Source organism: Cavia porcellus, unplaced genomic scaffold (genome assembly GCF_034190915.1).
Source record: "Cavia porcellus strain 051 isolate PalLab524CR breed Dunkin Hartley unplaced genomic scaffold, mCavPor4.1 scaffold_21, whole genome shotgun sequence".
NCBI lineage: Eukaryota > Metazoa > Chordata > Mammalia > Rodentia > Caviidae > Cavia > Cavia porcellus.
In genome coordinates, this window is record NW_026947504.1 from 29024257 (window position 1) to 29042118 (window position 17862).

Genomic DNA, 17862 nt, shown 5'->3' on the forward strand with positions numbered 1-17862 from the left:
TATCCAGATCAAAACAGAGTTCAAGACATAACTTAGGCCAGGGCAGAAAGGAAAGTGGCAAGTTAAAAAAAAGAGATGTGGTTGGGTTCAGGAGACAGTTTAATTACTTAAGAGACGAAGTACAGCATAGCCACCTTTTTGCAGAGATAATGCCTGGTGGTTTATTAACTCCCAGCCACTTTAAAGCGCTGAGTCACTGTCCAGTGAATGAGTATCAGAGCCACCATCTGCAGCCAGCCGAGACACAGCAGGAGGGAAACTGGGAGAGGAGAGCAGGAACACTACATACAGTCAGACCGGGCTCAAGCCAGGCACAGCAGCATGCTCAGCCCTGGCCAGGATGGCTGGTCACTGCGCCGTCCACAAGGATTCTGTCAGAGCCTCCTAGTCCCATAATGGCCAGAATGGCCTTAAACCAGCTCTGAATCCAGATCTAGTAGTCAAGTTACAACTTTGTTTACTTGATTTTTGTTTCTCTTTTTAAAAATGCCTCCTTTGTCCTCTGAGGCCTAATGTATGCCAACCATTAGGCACTTGGTAGAGGACACAAAGAGCAGAAAAGTGACTGCTAACAAGGTCTTGCACAGCAAGCTGCCTTTCCAGCATGAGATATAAACATGCTAAATTTTAAGTTTCTCACTGTGTCCTTCTGCTAGAGACAGATTAGTCTTGGATGACAATTCTATTTTTGGACTCATTGAGATTCCTGGGCATATTATAAGTTGTAAGGATAATTTCTTTAAACTTCTAACATCTTAATATTTTAAAAAATCAGCTTCGCCCAGTTTATATTTACTTTTTTATAAGTTCAGAATCAAGATATACCATTTCTACTGTACTCTCAGTTATTCATGAGACTGAGGCAAGAAAGTCTCAAGTTCATTTCCCACACAAACAACTTACTAAGACTCTGTCTCAAAATAATAAAAAGGGCTGGAGATCTTGCTCAGTAGTAGAGAACTTTCCTACTATGTTCAAGGCCTTGGGTTCATTTACAAACACCAAAAGGAAAAAATTAATGCTTAACAAACATAGGATTTTTGTATGAGAAATAGTAAAATTTCAACTACATATTTTCTGCTATAAAAGGTTAAGAATAATTAGCATATAAGAAGTGAAACAAGTGTGGGACAATCGGCAAGAGAAAAGTCTATGAAAATATGGCCAGGAGAATTATCTTTGAGACTCTACAGCATGTTGTGATTCAGCTAAAACAGTCATCACATGCACACTATTCCACCCCAGACTCGGGACAAAAACTTCATGTGCTCATCTCTGTGGTCCAGAAACCACACGCCACCCGACAGAGAGGGATACTGAGACACAATGCAGTCTCCAACTTGGGGTAGAGCAGTGGTGTTAGGAAACAGTGTTAGGATAGACGCCCACCCGCCACTTATTCTGAGCCCTCAGGCAGTTCATCCCACTGGAACATCTATACACAGCAGTCCTCCTGTATCTGCTGTTCTGCTTACCATGATTTCTGTTCTCTGCAGCCAAAGCACTCCAAAACTATCCATACTTGTCTTCACTCTTTGCAGACTTTGCAGCGATGCTCTGCAAAGTCATAACTTTTTTATTATAATATTATTCTATTATTGTTGCTAATCTCTTACTTGGCTTAATTTATAAATGAAAGTTTATTATACATGTGTGTATGTTGGGGGAAATGTAGTATGAATGGATAGATTTTAGTAAGGTTTCAGGCATCCTTTTATTTGTGTGCATGGCATTAAGGACTAACCAGGAATGCGGTACCACTGGACTACATCCCCAGCCCTTCATAGATAGCTTTTATGTTGAAACAAGCTCTCACTAAGTCATCCAGGCTGGCTTCAAAATTGCAGTCCAAACTCCCAAGTAGCTGGTGTTACAGACATGTGCCAGTACACCCAGTGTGTCTTATGCTCTTACTGTCTAAGGTGGTCAGGGACTTTTTTGTCCTAGATTCTTGAACATGGAAACATATGGCTACTGAATGTGCTCACAGTTATTGTTAACCAGTTGGGTGACAGTGTGCTGACTGAGGGAAGCAGCAATAATTTTACCCTGGCTGAAAAAAACTTGAAATGCAGAACTCATTGCACTGAACAAGACTATTTACAAAAACAAGGTGTGGGGAGGACTGAGAAGATGGTGGATCGATAAATAGCAAGGTAAAGAACCTCTCTGAAAGAAAACAGCTCAGATGCTAGAATTTACCACCATGGAGAAGCCTGGATGAAAGGAGATGTGGGAGACAACTCCTGTGACTCCCTTTGAATCCAAAACAATTGCTGTGACTTTGATTACTTGGAGACTCATTTCCTTATACTGATGTGTAACAGGCTGCCTAGGGTATTTCCTTCTCTCTTCAGTTGGCTCTGAGCATTGCAAATAAGGCTAACTGAGGTGCTAATGTGCAAAGTCTAGCCATCAGACACTCCTGTTTCCTCGCATGGTGCTCTCCACAACAGGACTGAGCTGGCTCCAGGAATGTCAACTGGATATAAGCCTCAAGATAAGAGGCTATGACTCTCCAGGGCACAAGAGTGTGTATATCAGAAACCGAAGCCATAGCCCCTCAAAACAATTCCATTGCTGCCTTAATTGGGTTATATAAATTGATTCTTCTACATATCTTTATCTCTACAAATTACAGAGATGCCATGCTTGCACCTGGCCAGCCAGCACATAATTCCCGCCATCCTCACTATCACTCCTCCCTGAGCCATCTGCCTTTCTTCCCAAGAAAATAAATACTGGGAGAGGTCTAGGATTGAGGCCTTTGTGCACATGTCCTCAAAGGAATTAGACTTAGGATCCTTTGGCTCCCTTAACTTGGAACATGTCTTGATGTCTTTACTTTCCCTTGGGTTGGATTGGTGATGGTAGATTGGAATTAACTTGCTAAGATTCCAATGACATCTCGAAGGGATTATAAATATAACCTTTTGGATTGTGAGGAAAACTAGAAAGAGGATTACAATACTTGGGTAACTAAACTCGATATTTGGGTTTACAATAGGAGAGGGATTCTCATGACCCAGTAAGAAACTAAGGAAAAAGAAAAAGAAAAGAAAAGAAAACCGTGGACGGAAGGTTGGAGCCAGATGCACTCTCACCAGAGCTGATCTCATGCTGTGCAAGGTGCATTGGAGTCAGACAACTGGCAGTCACGCCGAAGGCGCTGACGTCGGGGGGTGGTGAGCCCAAGACCCTCGGCTGCAGGACGCATTGCAACAGAGAATGAAGCTGATGTGGAGATCTGCACTAACCCACTGTGAGTGCTTGGAATTTGGTCTTCCCACAGGAAGGGGTGACCAACTGGATGACATATTGGAATTGGGCAGAACAGGCCTGAACCCGAAACTCCAATGGCTTCAGTTGGGCCCCTGACCTAGAGCAGACTGGTAGGATCTGCTTGGGCTGGGTCACACCCCTGGTTGGAACCCAACAGCTAGGAATGAAATTACCCCCAAAATTGTCCCAAACCAATTCTGTCCACATGGCATACACTAACATGGTAAAGGCCCTGCTGATTAACTGGCTCAGAGAGGAGGGACCAGCCTACATCGCCCCCGCTTGTACCTCAGTGACCAACAGCAAACTGGAGAGGGCAGCAATCCCTAGCTAGCACACTTCATAAGAACTGTAACCAATACGGAAAGGAACTGGGACCTCCACCATACATCTGTCTGGAAGAAACCAGAAACATGACAAGAGAAAGAAATAAGAAAAAGCTGCCAGCAGCCAACTCAGGGAATATGGGTCCAGGAGAGGCAAATATAGAAGAGATCAAGGGCAGCAAACATGCAATATCAGACACATAAAGCATCAGCTGACATAAAGAAATATCTTTGTGACATTATAGAAGAACTCAAAACTGAAATACTAATACAAGTAAAGTAAGATATAAGAAGATTAACAAAAGAAATGCTAAGCACCTCTCAAGGTGCCTGTGCTAGGCTCAAGAAGAATAGAGGAACACAGAAAAAGGAGGAAACCTTCAATGAATAATATTTAAAAAAAACTAGAATACATGAAACAGATTTAAAGAGATTACCAGGAAATTAAAAACTCCATTGAAATCTGGAAAAATTTCTTGAAAGAAACTAAAGATAGATTATCAAAACTTGAAGATAGGTTTGCAATGTGTGGCTGCAAAAGGAAAGGTCTCTGAAAAATAACAAGGCAACAATCAGTAACAATGCAAAGGCTAGAAGACAACAAGAAGATCTATAATTTAAGAATAAAAAAATGTGAGTGAAGAAGCAGGAGGAAATACAAAGACTATTTACAGAAATAATTAAGGAAAACTTTCCAAGCATAGAAAAAGGAAATGATATTCACATTTATGAGGCATACAGAACTCCAGCCACCTACAACCAAAACAGAGCTACACCCAGATATATAATAATAAAGATCTCAGAAATTCATCACATTAAAAGCTGTTAGAGAAAAGAAACAGATCACCTATAAAGGAAAACCCAGCAAAATCGCAACAGACTTCTCGACACAAACCATCAAATCAAGAAGAGCTTGGAGTGAAGTATTCCAAACCCTGAAAGAAAATAACCTCCAACCCAGGTTAATATACCCTGAAAAACTGTCTTTCAAAATTATTGGAGAAACAAGATGCTTCTATGACAAAGAACAACTGTAGGAATTCATGACCACTAAGCCAACACCTACAAAAAATACTGAAGGACATTCCAGAGAGAGAGAGAAAAAAAAAAAACACCAGGATTTCAGAAACAGTGGCAGAGAGGCCTCAATGACAGTGGAAGGAAGGAGAAAAGTAGACAACCAATGGCAGAAAAATAGCATAGCAGAAATGACGTAGAGAATGTTGGCTATGATCTCTAACATAGATGGCCTTGATTCACTAACAAAAAAAAACACAGGCAGAGTAGATCGGGAGATAGGGTCCATCGAGATGCTCTGTGTAGGAAATACAATTAACCTGAAAGAGGGTTTATGGACCGAAAGTCAAAGATGAGAAAATAATGCTCTATGTGACAGGGAACCAGAGAAAAATAGGGACAGCTCATCCAGCAGCTACAGATAGGTTGGAAAGACATGACATTTTCATGTAGTGGAGAACTACTTAGCTAAAAGGAAAGAAAACCTTGAGGCTTTTGTAGGTAAAAGAATACAACTTAGGATCAAGCTCAGAGGTTCAGAACCACTTAGGTAGAGAGCAGGTTGCCTCCCTAATCTAAAAACTAAAGGAGTTAGTGGGACCCAAAATATACAATGCACCCTGTGAAAGTGAAAGGGGAGAAATTGTCTAAAAAAGGAAGGCAGAGGACATTGTTAATAGTGTATCAGGATTTAAAATCCATATTATTCTCATCACTCCTTAGTTTGATTATATTCTGTTCCAGTCTGTCTACTTGTACTAGATTTGAGGGCACAGACAGCTAATCCAAAAATAACAGGATATACTATCCTAACTATCCTTAATTTCCTATTATCTTACTCTGAAGCCCTGTATAACTTACACTGTCTTAGTATGACTGATTTTATTTGACTCTTGTTTGTTAGATTGCTCTTTTGTCTTGACTGATTTTATTCGAATTTGTTATGATTGATAGTATCAAGTCTGAGAGTATAGGCAACTACTCTGAAGATGACAAGATTCACTAATATACCCATTCTGGTTTGACTATTACCTGATTTTGAAGTCTTATAATGTCTCTAATGTTTTGTTTTTATTAATATTATTATGTATTGTTATGTTCAATTATACTGTGCCTGATGATACAGATAATTCTATTGAAGATAACAAGAGGCATCATAGTAATCATTGTAGATCACCTTGTATTATGGTGTTTTATGTCTTTTTCATTTTGTGTTTTTCTAGGAATTTGTTTTGTTTTTCCCTCTAATACAGAAAGGATAGGTATACATGTAGAGACTCATGCATGCACAGAACTTCTAAACAGTTTATGAGAATTGATTATATAAGACACGATGAAATGAACAGCCACTTTGAAGAAAAAGAGACACTAAGGTACCCAGTGCTGATTCCATAGCGTCATGATGTGAAATTCAGTAATACTATTATTCTTTGTTCAGAGTGATTTTAGTCTGTTTTGTTTTGTTTAATTTCAACATACATGAAGGTATGGACAGCTATTTTGAAGAGAATGAGAGACACTATGGCAGCTATTGCTAACTTCCTTATTGTCTGGTCTTGACCTAAAATTCCTTCATCATCCTGTTCTGATCAGTTTTATACTATTTTGTTTGGTATGAATTCACTGTGTGTGAAGATATGGACAACTATTTGGAAGAAAACAAGAGATAATATGATTGACAGTGAAGATCTCTGGTGGTCTTGCTTTGAAATTTGTGTCTCTTGCATTGTTTTCTTATGACCTATTTTGTTGTTTTATTATGCTTAATTTTATCCTCTTTAAAATAAAATTTTTTTTAAAAAAACAAGGTGTGGTGTCTATGCTTTGAACTTAATCTCTCTGTACAGGAATAGCACATTTGAAGATCTTATGATTCAAGAAAGGAAGGCAGGTCACTCAAGACCAAGAATTCAGTATACTTAATATGCTGTGCAGGGGCAGAATTCCATGTGCTGTGCTAGCAATAATATGAGAAGAATGAGGGGTCACCAGATCACCTTGAGATCCCTGCTTCCTGCCGAGGAGGCACAACCAGTTCTGCCTGTTTGCATCAACTCATGTGGGCTTTAAAAATAAAGGCATGGTTCTTGAGAAAAAATTCGGATGTACCCCTTTTAAAATCTCAGTTACATAAAGAATTCAGTACACTTACTCCTTCTATAATATGGCTGCTATTAGTAATGCATATACTTGGAGGTGTGGATCAGTTGTAGAGCATTTACATATTTCTGACACCAGCTACCAGTGCCACCCCCCAAAAAAAGATAGAAAAAGAAACCTCTCATGTACTACTTGGCACCTGAAAGGACTTTAAAAAGTAACCAAAATCTTTAATGAGATACCTGAAAATACAGCCTAACATACAAATATCCCAAGAAGTAAAATGAACGACTTTTCAATTTAGGAGCCTTGAAGTTATTCTCTTGCTAAAACAGTTGAAGCCGGCCTCACAAATTCAAAGATGAAAAGATGACAGAACTGGGAAGCCTGATAGCTCGCAGACCAAATCTAGTCCACCACCTCTTTTTACACAGTCAGTGAGACAAGGGTGGCTTTCAAACATTACATGGTTTTGAAATAATAAAAGAATAATTTTTTAACATGAAAATCCCATGAAGGCCAAAGCTCAGTTATTATGCCAGAAGATAAAGTTTTATTGGAACACACCTGTGCCCTTTTGTTCAGAGATTATCTATGATTGTTTTCACTTGGCCACAGAAGCTGAGCCAGACCATACAACCCCCAAAGCCTATAAAGGATTCACTCTCTGGCCTCACAGAAAGTCTGCCACCTCCCTCACCAGAGACTTGCAGTCTCCATTTGCCCGTCTGCTCACTCCTCCAACACTGAGCCTGCTCTGAAGTTAACGAGCTCCAGACCTCCAGGCCACAAACACCTGCACCAGAAACCCTGGGTCAGGCCCGCTAACGACCCAGGTGACCAACGAGGACAGGAGGCAGGGACATGTTACCAACCATTTCAAAGTCGGGCTGCCAAACGTTCCCTAAAAACTACTTAATGTGGAAGGAAAGATGAATTTTAACAAAGTACAATTATTCCTCCCTGCCCATGGATTCTGCATCCTTAGACTCAACCAGCTACAGGTGGAAAATACATGGAAAAGTTTTTTCTGGTCTGTACTTAACAAGCACAGCCTGTTCTCATCATTAAATGCCCAAAGGATACATCTACTTACGTAGCATTTGTGTTAGGTATAATAGCTTGTCTACAGGAGAGGTCAAATGTACGTGAGGACTGCAGAGGTTCCACACAAATACGATGCCGTTTCATATGAAGGACTTCAGCATCTGCTGATTTTGGTATCATGAAGGGAGTGTCTGAGAAACAACTCTAAATATGACTTTTCTTTATTCAGGAAGACCATGAATTCCTTAAAGTTCTTTACAATTTTACTCCCCTAATAGCTTTTTTGATTCTCAATACATGATTGGTTTACGTATTTAATCAGTAGTCTCTCAAGAGGTACATGTGCTCCGAAGTTACAACAACAGGACTATGTGGCTTTTGGCTTTTTTTCCTGTCAGTACTGAGTGTTCAGTCCAGGACCTCTGCACAGAGCTACACCTAGCCCTTTTTATTGAGATAGGATCCCACTAAGTTTGAGCCAAGGCTAGGCTCCAACTTGCAATCCAACTGCATCAGACTCCAACAGTGTTAGACATACAGGTATGCACCACCATGCCCAGCTCTGGCTATTTCATTGAGGTGTAATGAACATTTTTACTCTGACATCCCTCTTCAGAGAGCTTTATATTCCAGCACTATAGTGAGTAAGAATCACTGAAGGATACCAAATAAGAACAATGTGTATGCATTGGGGAGTCACGGCAAACAAGGATAATTTTCAAGGTTCCTCCTTTGGTCAAAAACACTTTTAAATTTAAAAACAAAAGAACTTGGAAGTGGGGTGTAGCAATCCTCAGCACACACACAAGTCAAGGAAAATCTAAAGATGTAGGTGATCCATATCATACATCATTAGTAAATTAAAACAAGATATTAGACTAACATCTAGAACACTGACAACATCCAATGTTGGTAAAGACATGCAGTCCCTGGAACTCTCATTCACTGCTGGTGAAAATGCAAATGGTACAGGCATTTTGGAAAATAGTTCAGTGGTTCGTTATGAAACTAAATATATTCTTACCACTTAATACAACTATCATGATTCTTAGTACTTATTCAAAGGTGGCAAAACATGTCCACATGAAACTGCACAGAAATATTCAGAGCAACTTTACTCATAATTGCCAAATCTTAGAAGCAACCACAAATGTCCATCAGTAGATGAATGTATAAACTGTGGTATTCTAGCCAACACAATATTACTTAACACCAAAATGAACTATCCTATCAAGTCCTGATAATATATGCAGGAAATTTAAATTCATTACCTAATGAAAGAATCTAATCTAGATGAGTTCTATGATTCCAATTATATGACATTCTGGAAAAGATCAAACTATGGAGACAGCAGATTGCCACAGGCTGAGAGGAAAAAAGATGAACAGAGAGCCCAGAGGATTTTCAGGGCAGTCCACCTCCTGTATGACAGTATAGTGCAGGACTGGACATGTGTCAGTATATACTTGTCCAAACCCACAGAACAGACATCAAGAGTGACCCTTAATGCAAGCCATGGAGGTTGGATTGACAATGATGTAACAATGTAATTTCACTTGTTATAATCAGTGTGCCACTCAATGAGTATGTCCTACCTCTGTACTTATTGGGACAGGAGTTATGTGTGTCCTAAAAGCTAAAAGCTCTTTTATAAAAACCCAAAAGCCCAAAAATTGAAAAGGCAATAAAAAATATCAGATATGGCCCCCTTGCCACGGTGTGTCAACCCTTGCTCTAACACATCATGTCTCTGAGTGCCTTGTTTTGTATTCTCTACTTCTCTACCCTTCTTTCCCACACTGAACGTGAGTTCTACATGGTCAGAGATCATAACTCTATTCTGCCTCCTGCTTAATCCCTAGTGCTTAAATGTGCCCAGAACATAGTAGGTAGTTTGCCAGTATTTTTACATAAAGGAAAATATAAAATTTTAATTTAAATCCCCCAATATAGTGGCAAGGTGTGGTAGTGAAGCCTACCAGTGCTCCAGAGCACTATTATCCCTCTCACCAGCACTAGGTGTTACAGTTCTATGCTGCTAGGGTTCAAAGCCTTACCCAGAATATTCCCTGGACCAAGCCAGGGACCTGCAGATACCTGGAGTTTATATCCACCCAGGGACAGCCACTGCCAATGGTGGATACAGGAATATGAAAGCTTGGCTCCTTTGCCTTGAGGGAAAGCAGCTTTGCAGTACAACCTATGAGAAACCTCCTGAGCACCACACCTCCTGAGAAACACTGAGCAGCCCTGGATTGCTAAAGCCACACCTTGAGCTGGTTCCCTCCCCTTCTTTATCCTATCTTTAGTGTTTCCTCACTGGCTTCTCCTGGAAATGCTTCCTTAACACATCACTTGCCCAGGAATTCTCACTTCAGGATCTGATTCTCATTAATCTGATATAAGACACCCTCAGATACTGTAATTGTCAGATATACAGTACAAAGCAACTGTGTACTAATTACCCAATGATTTGAAAAACTAGAAGAAAAAAGAATAAGTAATCAGGAGAGACTATGAAATGAATACATTTGGAGAAGAAGCAAATTTAACTTTTAAAAAATTAAATTATTTAAATAATCTTAGTAAATGGCTTAAACTGCAGATTAAATGCAACTAAAAAGAGAATTGGCAAAATAGGAGAAAAATCTAAAGAATGTAACCAGAATATATTTCTAAAAACACAGGACAAAAGGAAACATGAAAGAGGTTAAAAGTTGAAAGAGATGAATCCAAATCCAGGCCATCAGAACCTTTTCTGGTAACACAGATCCAGCAATTTCACTATGAGGTGTAATCTATTGAAACTCTTGAACTTATTTATAAGGAGAAATAAATACAAGAATATCAATTTTAGTATTATTTACAATAGTCCCAAGCTCAAAAAAGCTACAATGGTCATTAAAAGGAGAGCAGATAATTATAGTAGTTTGAATTCATGTTCCAGGGCTAGAAATACAGCTCAGTAGTATAGCACCTGCCTGGCAAACAGGTTGTGAGTTTGATCCCCAGTACAAAAAAAAACAAAAAATGCATGTTCCAGCCCCCTTTGATCTTCTCTTTATCAGCCTAGACACTAGAAGTAAAATCAAATAAAATGCGTGATCACAAATATTTACAGCCTTGAGGATATGAGAGAAAAGAGTACAAAAGAGAAACAGTGCTATTTAATTCCTACAGGTTGGCGCCATCTGACCTACCTGATGTTTTCAAGGGCATTTGTTATCTGTTGTTGCTCAATATCGTAGAGTTTCACCTGGAAGCCTCCGCCGGCAAACAACATTGCCCAGCTTTGTCCAATGAGTCCGCTAAAAAGAAAATTAATAAAAGACTCACATTAATTTAATAATTGAACAGCTTTTCATTTTTCCTCTTAAAGGAACCTAAAAACCATACAACACATTGTTCTTATAATGTTTCATAAATCTCTTTAACATACACACTTCAATCACTGTACTAATTTAAAATGTCCATACTCACTAGGAGCTCCTGAGCCCCCAACTCCAGGACTGGTACTAATATTCTCATGGAGCACAGTGACACATCAGCCACACTCACTGTGGTCTCACGCACTAAAACAAACTTTTACGGTTCAGAGGTATCAGGGTATCACAAGGAAAAGGACTGCAGAACCCCAATGCAACTGTCTCAGGCAAGACAGAGCCAATGGCCAACAGTTAGCCATGCCCGAAGGGTATCACCAAAAAGTAGACAAACTAAAGAGCTCTCCATACTAGAAACGAAGCCTTCTACTACAGTCAACTCAGAAGCCTCAACACACAACACACACACACACACACACACACACACACACACACACACACACAAAGACAAGCCAACAAAATAGGTGGCAAAAATTCCCATCTCCTCCGATCCACGTGGCACTGAAAGGAGAAAACCAAAAGCCACACAAACAAAAAATATGAAGAGATATATTAGGGGAGATTAAGAAAAACAGATAAGTAAGGCATTTGGCAAGCTCACAGAAGACATAGGTAATGTGATACTGGGTGAAATAAAACAATCTAAAGAAGAATTAATAGAAGATAGAAAAAGCTAAACAAAATAATCCAAAATATTCAGGAGAGCATAGAAAAGAATGAGGATCCATAGTAAGGCTCCAAAAAGAAATTCAGGAGATTAAAAATTCTATTGAAAGCATAGACAGCAGAAGTGACCAGTGTGAGGACACAGCATCAGAACTAGAGAACAAGGATGTTGTCAGTGACCAATTAATACCTTAAAAATAACAAGAGAACATGAAAAAATACATCCAACAGCTCCTGGATGTCACAATGGAGACTAAGCGAAGATTAACTAGGATTAATGAAAAAATCAGAAGACAACACACACAACATTTAAAAATCTATTTACTGAAATAATAGCAGAAAACTTTCCTATTTGGAAAAGAATTAAACATACAGATAAATGAGGTGCCCCAAATAGGCACATTCAAAAACACACTTCTCCATGATATACACCATAGTCAAAATCCTGGGAGTCCAACTCAAGGACAGACTCTTAGTTTTCCTGTGTTATATTTTGGGGTTTTAAAAAAAATTAAGTTTATTGGTACAATTTAGATAAACATAATGATCATATTCATTGTAAGGAATTTGTACCTGTATATGATGTATCTTGATTCCTCTTTTTCCCCAACCCCTCCTCCCTTCAAGCCCCTTTTCCCCTCATTTACAAAATTTTGTTTCCACTTTATCCTTCTTTTATCATTTCTTTTTTCCTTTCCTCCCTCTTCCCCTCACCCTAGATCCTTTTTATGAACAATTTCTTCCTGTGTCACAATATCTATTGTACACTGTGGTCCTTATTTACTCTTTCAGTTTTCTATACCGGGGAGACATTGAGATATTTACATGTGTGTCTGATTTATTTCACTCAAGTTTATCTTTTTCTATAGCTATTACTACATTATATATTTTTTAAAACACTTTTTATCCATTCCTTGGTTGATGGATCTCTACATTGTTTACAAGATTCAGCTATTACAAACTGCTGCTATAAACATGGGTCCACATATATCACTATGGTATGATGTTTTTAATTCTTTTTTTAAAATTTTATTTAAGGAGAAAAAAAGCAGATAAAGGGTACAAGTTATACAGATTTACAGGAAAAAATAAACAGTAGGAAATCACTAGTTAATGGATTACATATTGTCATCTTAGAAATAATTGTTCAAGTCACAAAATTAAAGCTTGTAAAGTGGACATTCCAACAATGAGACTGCAAACAGTTCTGTTCAATGATCCAACAAAACTCAGTGATATCATGATCTATCTTATACACTTAAATATACATGTAGTTATATCGTTTAGAGCACTTTCTTTTCCTCTCTTTTGTACAATGACAATTACACATTTTGGGTTTTGTTGCTCCCACAGTTCTTACTACTTTTTTGGAAGGGAGTAGAACCAAATGTGACATAATAGAACAGAGTCAATCAAATCAAAAGGGTGGACATAATAGATAATGTAAAAGCATAATACAAGGTGATCAACAATGGTTACCATAATGCCTCCCGCTATCTCTAATAGAATTGCCTGTATCATCAGTTATAATAAAATTGAACAAAACAGTAAAGAAAACCGACAAAACCAAAACATTGGAGACATTATAGGTCTTCAAAAGTAGATAATAGTCAACGAGAATGGGCGTCATAATGAATCTCACTATCTTCACAGCTGTTGCCTAAACTTTCGAACCTGGTAACTATCAAGCAAAACAGAATAGGGGGACATCAGTCAAAAACAAGATGGTGAGAATAATACAGGGCTTTAAATCAAGATAATGGAAAGTCAAAGTGGGTTACTATAATATATCCTGCTATTTTTTATTTATTTTTCCCTTAATTAAAAGGATAAAAATAAAAAAGTAAATAATGAAGTGGAGATTGAGATAAAAGAGGGCATAACAGCGAAACAGCGCAGATCAAAACATAACCATTTAAGCAGAATAGTGTTTCACCACAAGATAATCCTGACATAAAAGTAGTTACCATATTGTCTCTTTCCTTGAAATCTTTGAGTATAACTTCGTATACTGTAGTATCAAATATATCAAAACAATGTAAAACCATTTAAGAGAATGACAGCATTACAAGGTATTTAGAGTCAAGTAACAGAAAATGAACAATGGTTTCTGTATAATCTCGTCTTTAAAAGTTTTTGCTTATACTATCGTACATAATAAAATCCAATAAGATACAACCTGTTTAGACCAATGGAGACAGAAGAACAAAAGCTTGATGAGACTTCAAAACAAGATGATACTAAATCAGTATTACCTATTAAGATGTCATTTTCTCCAAAATAGCTGTTCCTATCATCCAATCTTCTCTGCCTCATTTCTGTTGAGCTCTTTTTCTGTCACTAGTTGTCAGTTTGTCTTCATTTTTTTTCTGCTCCCTTCATTGTGGTCTCTCTGCCACTATTTCTGGATTCTTTGTATTTTTCTTTTTTAGAATATTCTGCAGTATTCTCTGTAGAGTTGAATTGGTGGCTGCATATTCCCCTAGTTCCTCTTCATCCTGGAAGCACCTTGTTTTTCCATCAATTTCCAAGGGTAGTTGTGCAGGATATCTCAATCTTGGCTGGAGATTATTATCTTTCAAAACTTGAATTATTTCCCTCCACACTCTTCGTGATTTGATGGTTTGTGTAGAGAAATCTGCTGTAATTCTGATGGGTGTTCCCTTGTAAGTGGTCTGTTTCTTGTCTCTGACAGCTTTTAATATTCTGTTCTTGTATTGAATTTCTGGAATTTTTATTATTATATGCCTGGGTGTTGCCCTGTTTGGGTTGTAGGTGGCTGGGGTCCTGTATGCTTCATACAACTGAGTATCTTTACCTTTTGCTAAATTAGGAAAATTCTCCTGGATTATTTCTGTGAGTAGCTTTTGTAGTTCATTTGTTTGTGTCCCTACTTCTTTTATGTTCTTAATTCTTAACTTATGGATCCTCTTATCATCTTCTAGTCTTTGTATTATTGTTGTTTGTTTCTTTGTTACTTTTAAGAAGTTTTTCATTTCATTCTCCCATATTACAAATCTGCCCTCCAGTTCAGATAGTCTGTCCTTAGTTTCTTTCAAGCTGTTATGCCAGTTTTCGATAGAGTTTTTAGTTTCCTGGTAGTCTCTTTGAACCTGCTTCACGTATTCTATGCTTTCTCTATTTTCTCCATCAAACAATTCTCCCCTCTTTTTCTGTTCTTCCATTCCACCATCTGTTTTTCTTGGGTGGTGCTTAGCATTTCTCTAACTATTCTGCTTATTTCTAGCTTCAGATCATTAATAACTTCATTCCTGAACTCATCTATGAGGCTCTCTAGATGGCGCTTTATGTCTATTGGTACGGTGTCCGCTATTGCCTGTTTCTCAGGATTGGGGGCCGAAGGGCCTTTCTTGTTGCTCCCTCTTCCCATATTCTTTGTTCCTTATATATGCAAGTGTATATAGGAGGCCCAGCTTCCCTCCCTGTCAGCCACAGCCTGATCGAATTGCGCTGGCTAGGTGTTCCCGCCCACCGCAGCACACTAGGAAGTTGCATACCAGGCAGCCTATGCGGGCCCGCCCCTCCAGGCCACCCTCAGGCTCTGGGATCTGGGTTGTGCTAGCCTACTGGGTCTCAGCCAGCAGCGTTATGTAGGCTAGGCACTTCTCACCAATCCTGCTTGAGAGGGGGATACGTGGCTGAAGTCACTGCAGCGCCCCACTCCTGCAAGTCTGCCCAGTCCCAGAATGTCCTCCGCTGGAGTCTCCTAAACTGTGGAAGAGTGTCAGTTTCTCTCACTCACCTTACCGCAAGTCAATGCACAGCTCCCCGCCCGTCCTGTTTTCAACTCCGTTCGCAGATTCCCATTCTCAGAGCTTCCGCACGTCTCTCTCCCTGCCGAGCCGATGTAGATGCAGCCGCCGCGCGGTGGAAAACCCAAATCGCGGCTTCCAATGCCGCAGGCTCCAGCTTCCACACTGAGGCTTTTCTGTTCCTGTTATAGCATCAGGATTGCATTCCAAGTTGGTTTCTCTCAGCCCAGTTCGTTCTTGGGTCAGCAGGGCATATCTCCACTTACTTATGATTCCTTACTCCGCACCATTCCTGAATTCTAAGCTGGGTCTTTCAGAGAGCCCCCGTAGCTGCTGCTATCTGTCCGCCATGTTCTCCCGGAAGTCCCGATGTTTTTAATTCTTTTGGGAATATATCTAGAAGGGGAACAGCTGGGTCGAACAGGACCTCTGGTTCTAGTTTTTTGAGGAATCTCCACACTGATTTCCACAGAGGCTGCACCAGTCTACATTCCCACCAACAGTGGAAAAGGGTTCCTTTTCCTCACAGCTGCACCAGCATTTGTTATTGTTTGATTTCTTAATAATAGCAATTCTTGCTGGAGATTGAATCTCAGCTTTGTTTTAATTTGCATCTCTGAAATGACCGGTGATAGTGAACATCTTTTCATATATTTACTTGTCATTTGTATTTCTTCATCTGAGAAGCATGCATTATCTCAGATGCCCATTTTTGGATTGAGTCTTTAAATTAAAGGATTCTGATCCTCTTCAATTCTTTACATGTTGTAGATATTAGTCCTTTGTCTGAAGTCCTAGTCCTTCAAAGGAACTGGCTAAAATTTTCTCTGACTCTGTGGTTTGTCTTTTCACTCTGTTGGTGATTTCTTTTGCTGTGCAAAAGCTTTTTAAATGAGACCCCAGTTGTTGATTCTTTCAATTATTTCCTGTGTGATTGCAGTTTTGTTCATGAACTCTTCACCTACAACTACATCTTCAAGAGTTCTTCCTATTCTCTCTTCCAAAAGATTTAGTGTTTCTATTTTAATATTTAGATCTTTGATCCATTTTCATTTTAGTTTTCAGCATGTGGAAAGCCAGTTTTTCCAGCACCATTTATTAAAGAAACTATCTTTCTTCCAATGAATGTGTTTGGCTCCTTTGAAGTACAGAATCTTAATAGTGGTTAGAGAAAAGCAACAGATCACTTATAGACGACAACCCACTAGAATTACAGCAGACTTTTCAACACGATTCTTAAAGGCCTAAAGATGTTGGAGTGACGAGCTTCAAGCCCTAAAAGAAAAAAATTTCCATCCCCAAGTTAATACCACCTAAAAACTTTCAAAATTGATAAAGAAATAAGACACTTTCATGATAAAAACCACTTTAAAAAGCTGATGACCAATGTACTATCACTCCAAAAAGTTTTCACAGATATCCTAGAAAGAAACAGTGAAGCTAAAAATGAAGACACCACATAGGATGAGCAATGAAGTAAAAGGAAAAGATAGGGAATCAGCAACAGGAAAATATGACAATGGCAGGAATAAGTCAATGCTTATTGGTAATAACTCTCAATGTGAATGGTCTCAATTCTACAATTGGAAGACACAAATCGGCAGAATTCATCAAGAAACAAAATCTAATAGTATGGCATACACAAGAAACACATTTAATCTAAAAATAAACACATAGACTAAAAATCAAGGATGGAAAAATATTCCATGAGACAGAAGATAAAAAAAAAAATCAGACATAACTATCCTATGCTCAAAGTAGACTTTGAGTCAAAACTGATCAAAAGAGGCAAAGAAGTCACTACATGTTGGTTAAAGGAAAAATCCAACACGAAGCGATAACAATTATTAACATACATCCACTGAACAATGGCATACCCAACTTCATAAACAAGTACTACTAGACATAAAAGACTAGATAAGCATAAACATAATTATAGTGAGGGATTTCGATACTCCTCTATCACAAATAGACAGACTAACCAGACCCCCCAAAAAATCAAAGAAATATCATAGTTAGACAAAACCTTCAAGCAAATGGACTTAATAAATATCTACAGGGTAGTGTTCTACTCATCAACAACAGAATACATGGTCTTCTCAGTAGCACATGGAATTTTCTCCAAACAGATAACATGGTAGCCAAAGAAGCAAGGTTAAATAAATGTAAAAGAACTAAAATTATAACATGCATATTATCAGATCATAGCACAATGATAGTAGAAATCAGTGACAAAAAAAACCATGAAGTATGCAAATGCATGGATAT

At 38.6% G+C, this 17862-nt stretch overlaps 1 protein-coding gene across 2 annotated transcripts in view; it reads right to left on the reverse strand.

The window, feature by feature from the left end:
- The window catches only part of Cryl1 (crystallin lambda 1), a 146056-nt gene that overhangs the window by 108584 nt on the left and 19610 nt on the right, over positions 1 to 17862 (reverse strand). For both annotated transcript variants that reach the window (XM_003477233.4, XM_063232481.1), the window contains exon 2: positions 10973 to 11080. In XM_003477233.4, the coding sequence (XP_003477281.2) occupies positions 10973 to 11080 (108 nt within the window). The remainder of the gene's footprint in view (positions 1 to 10972; positions 11081 to 17862) is intronic.